Source organism: Eublepharis macularius, chromosome 2 (assembly GCF_028583425.1).
Source record: "Eublepharis macularius isolate TG4126 chromosome 2, MPM_Emac_v1.0, whole genome shotgun sequence".
In the NCBI taxonomy this organism is placed as follows: Eukaryota; Metazoa; Chordata; class Lepidosauria; order Squamata; family Eublepharidae; genus Eublepharis; species Eublepharis macularius.
The window spans coordinates 148,291,352-148,294,780 of NC_072791.1; the positions used below are offsets into that span (position 1 = coordinate 148,291,352).

Genomic DNA, 3,429 nt, shown 5'->3' on the forward strand with positions numbered 1-3,429 from the left:
GAGCACACGATGTGGAACCATAAAAAGGTTTGGGTTTGTGGGTTTTAGCAATACTGCTGTTGCTTTGGGATATATGTTCTTATGCATGTAGCATTGCTTGCTTCTGTTCTCAACATGTAAAGAAATAGATTATTACAAATATCCCATAATTTCATGTGCTTTCTGGCAAAAATGAATTGCCCATATAAAAGTCAGCCTCAAAGTCTCTCTATTCAGGAGAAGCAGGAAGTGAAAGCAATACATTCATTGTCCATTTCAATTTCCAGATTTAGCATAAAAATGAGGAAGTACGTAATGAGTTACTAGCAGATGAAGCATGTTCACACCACTCAGCTGATTATTTGTCCTCAACACTGTTCTAGCCATGAGTGATTTCATGGGGATCCTTCTGTTCTTGACTCTCATGGTTTGGGCAATCTGGGCCCAGGAGCCAATGATAAGGAGTCCTTTTGCTGTTGGTTTCCAGGAATGTAAGCAAACTCTAAAACTCCCTACTCTGGAAGTTCTTCCTGGAGGTGGCTGGGATAACTTGAGAAATCTTGACGCAGGGAGAGTGATCAACCTAAATTATTCTTTGTGCAGAACTACAGAAGATGGGGCTTATGTAATTCCCAATGAGGTCTTCACCATCGCCCGTAAACAAAGTTATCTGGAATTTAACTCAGAGATCATAGAATCTTGGCTGGACTACCAGAGTGCCACCTCTGTTTCCATCAATTCAGAGCTGTCATCGTCCTACATCAATGGCAAGTTCTCCAGTGACTTCCGCAGGATGAAGACTCACCAAGTGAGAGACCAGGCTGTAACTACCAGGGTTCAGGTCAGAAATTTGATCTACACTGTAAAATTTGACCCTGCAGCAATGTTAGATGAAGGCTTCCGCCAACAGGTTATTACCATTGCTAACCATGTGGAGAAAAACCAGACTCGAATGGCTGACTACTTAGCAGAAATCTTGGTGTTGAACTATGGTACACATGTTATTACCAGTGTGGATGCTGGTGCCAGCCTTGTCCAGGAGGACCAAATCAAATCCACCTTTCTGAAAGACAGCTGGTCCATGCGAAGTTCTATCACAGCTGCAGCTGGGGTCTCTTTTCGCGACGTTGTCAATTTCAACAGCAGTATTGCAGCTGGCACAGATGATTTTTTAATCAAGCAGTACCAAAGCAACCGCACCAACTCCAGGGTGGAGAGCATTGGGGGATTGCCCTTTTATCCTGGGATTACCCTGAAAGCTTGGCAAGAGAGCATCACCAACCAGTTGGTAGCAATTGACCGTTCAGGTTTGCCTTTGCAATTTTTCATCACTCCAAACCATCTGCCAGAATTACCCACCCCCTTAGTGAAAAGATTGTCCTGGATTGTGAAGTCTGCTATCTTTCGCTATTACACTTTCAATACTTACCCTGGCTGCACCAATGCAGCCTCACCAAACTTCAACTTCCACGCCAACACTGATGATGGAACCTGTGAAGGGACAGCAAACAATTTCACTTTTGGAGGTGCCTATCAGGAGTGTGCCCAGCTAGAGGGCCCTGATGCTGCTGTGCTCTGCCAAAGCCTGGAACAGAGGAACCCCCTCACTGGAGCATTCTCTTGCCCTGTGGGTTATGCACCAGTAAGACTGAGCTCCCAGCAACGTGTAGAAGGGTACAGCCACTTGGACTGCCACCAGGACTGCCTTGTATGGAAGATATTTTGCAAGATGGTTTGCAAGGATATTTTCACAGTCTCCAAAGTGCAATTTAGTGCATACTGGTGTGCAGCAAGAAGCCAGGTCCCTGAAAAAACAGGATACCTCTTTGGGGGGCTCTTTAGTGCCAAGATCACCAACCCCATGACTAATGCCCAGTCCTGTCCTTCCACTTTCTTCCAGCTGAAGCTCTTCGACCAGCTCAAACTCTGTGTCAGCAGAGATGAAAGAGGACAGAGGTATTCTGTGCCCTTTGGAGGGTTCTTCAGCTGCCAGGTAGGAAACCCCTTGGTGGGGTCCCACAATGGAACAGATAATGACCCATACCCCAAAAGATGCCCAGCTGGATTTAGTCAGCATCTGGCTGTGATCAGTGACGGATGCCAAGTGGAATACTGTGTCAAAGCAGGCCTCTTCACAGAAGGACCATTACCCCAGGCCAGACTCCCACCCTTCACTCGCAAACCTACTGTAAGTCTTACTGCTATTGACACTGTCCTAGTTGTGAATGGCAATAGTGATCAGACCTGGGTCAAAGATTCCCAGAGTAAGTTGTGGAAGCCAGGCAGCCCTACTGATATGTACAATATGAAGATGGCTAGTGGAAGCCTATCAGACGGAGAAGCCGCTGGGGTCACTGTCGGTGCCACAACTTGCTTGGCCATTCTGATTGGCCTGGCTGTCTATGGCTGCAGGAGGTACAAGAAAAAGGAGTACAACAAGATGAAGGAAGAGGAGAAGAGATTGGTATCAAACAACCCTTTGTACGGTCTCATGCCGGAAGTGGAGGACACACAGCTGAAGGAAGAGGAAAGGCAAACAGTTTAATGGGGGTGATTATGCTTTACCAATCCCATACATTTCTCCCTTTCCACACCCCAAACCTGCAGTCAGGCACAGCCATAAGCTTCCTCCTGCTGTCTTTTGCTTCTCTTCCTGAATTCTTTGCAGTGAGTAGATGCAAGAGCAGGGACATCAGCTCCCTTATGAGTTTTCTTTTATATTCGCTATGGGCACATTGCAGAAAACTTCTGCATAGGGTTTAGGGTAGGATTATGCAAACTTGCCTTGCTAGCCACGACTGTATATCAAAGATTGTGGGGATCATTGAGATCTCCATAGGCAATTCAGTTCATACAGGGAAGGAGAGGGTTTATTTCCACATAGTCTGAAAATTCCATAAAGATTATAAACTTTTGTTTAATCCTGAGAACTGCTGTAGCACAGTGGTTAAGTGGTTCGGCTGTGAATCAGCACTCTACTGGTTTGAATCCCACTACTGCCATGAGCTTAGTAGGTGGCCTTGGGTAAGCCACTCCTCTCAGCCCCAGCTCCCCAGTTGTGTTGTATTGTGGGGATAATAATAATACTAACTTCTTCACTGCTCTGGGTGGGGCACTAATCTGTCTAGAAGAGCGGTATATAAGTGCAGTTGTTGTTGTTGTTATTAATATTCAAGGACAAGCTCCAGAGGGTGCAGGATTCCAGCTACAGAGAATATCTCAAAACTGGTACAAAACATTTATCTTGGGAAGTTTCTGCACTCTTTTGTGTTTTCACGCCGAGACCTTGTTTGACTAATCCTAGAGTAATTGCACTGTGTCAAAAATTATCACCTGTAAAATGGGACTGAAATTGCGTGGCATTATTCTGCTTCAACATTGCTCCTTTAACAGCAGACGCTGCAACAGCAGAAACATGCAGGGCAGGGCAACATGGTGCCCCACCCACAG

At 45.8% G+C, this 3,429-nt stretch overlaps 1 protein-coding gene across 1 annotated transcript; it reads left to right on the top strand.

Moving 5' to 3' along the window:
* The first annotated feature begins 364 nt into the window (after window positions 1-364).
* On the top strand, window positions 365-2,584 carry LOC129325032 (macrophage-expressed gene 1 protein-like). The gene has a single exon (XM_054972527.1). It carries the CDS (start codon window positions 365-367, stop codon window positions 2,522-2,524), a length of 2,160 nt encoding a protein of 719 aa, XP_054828502.1. The 3' UTR covers window positions 2,525-2,584.
* Window positions 2,585-3,429: the final 845 nt, after the last annotated feature.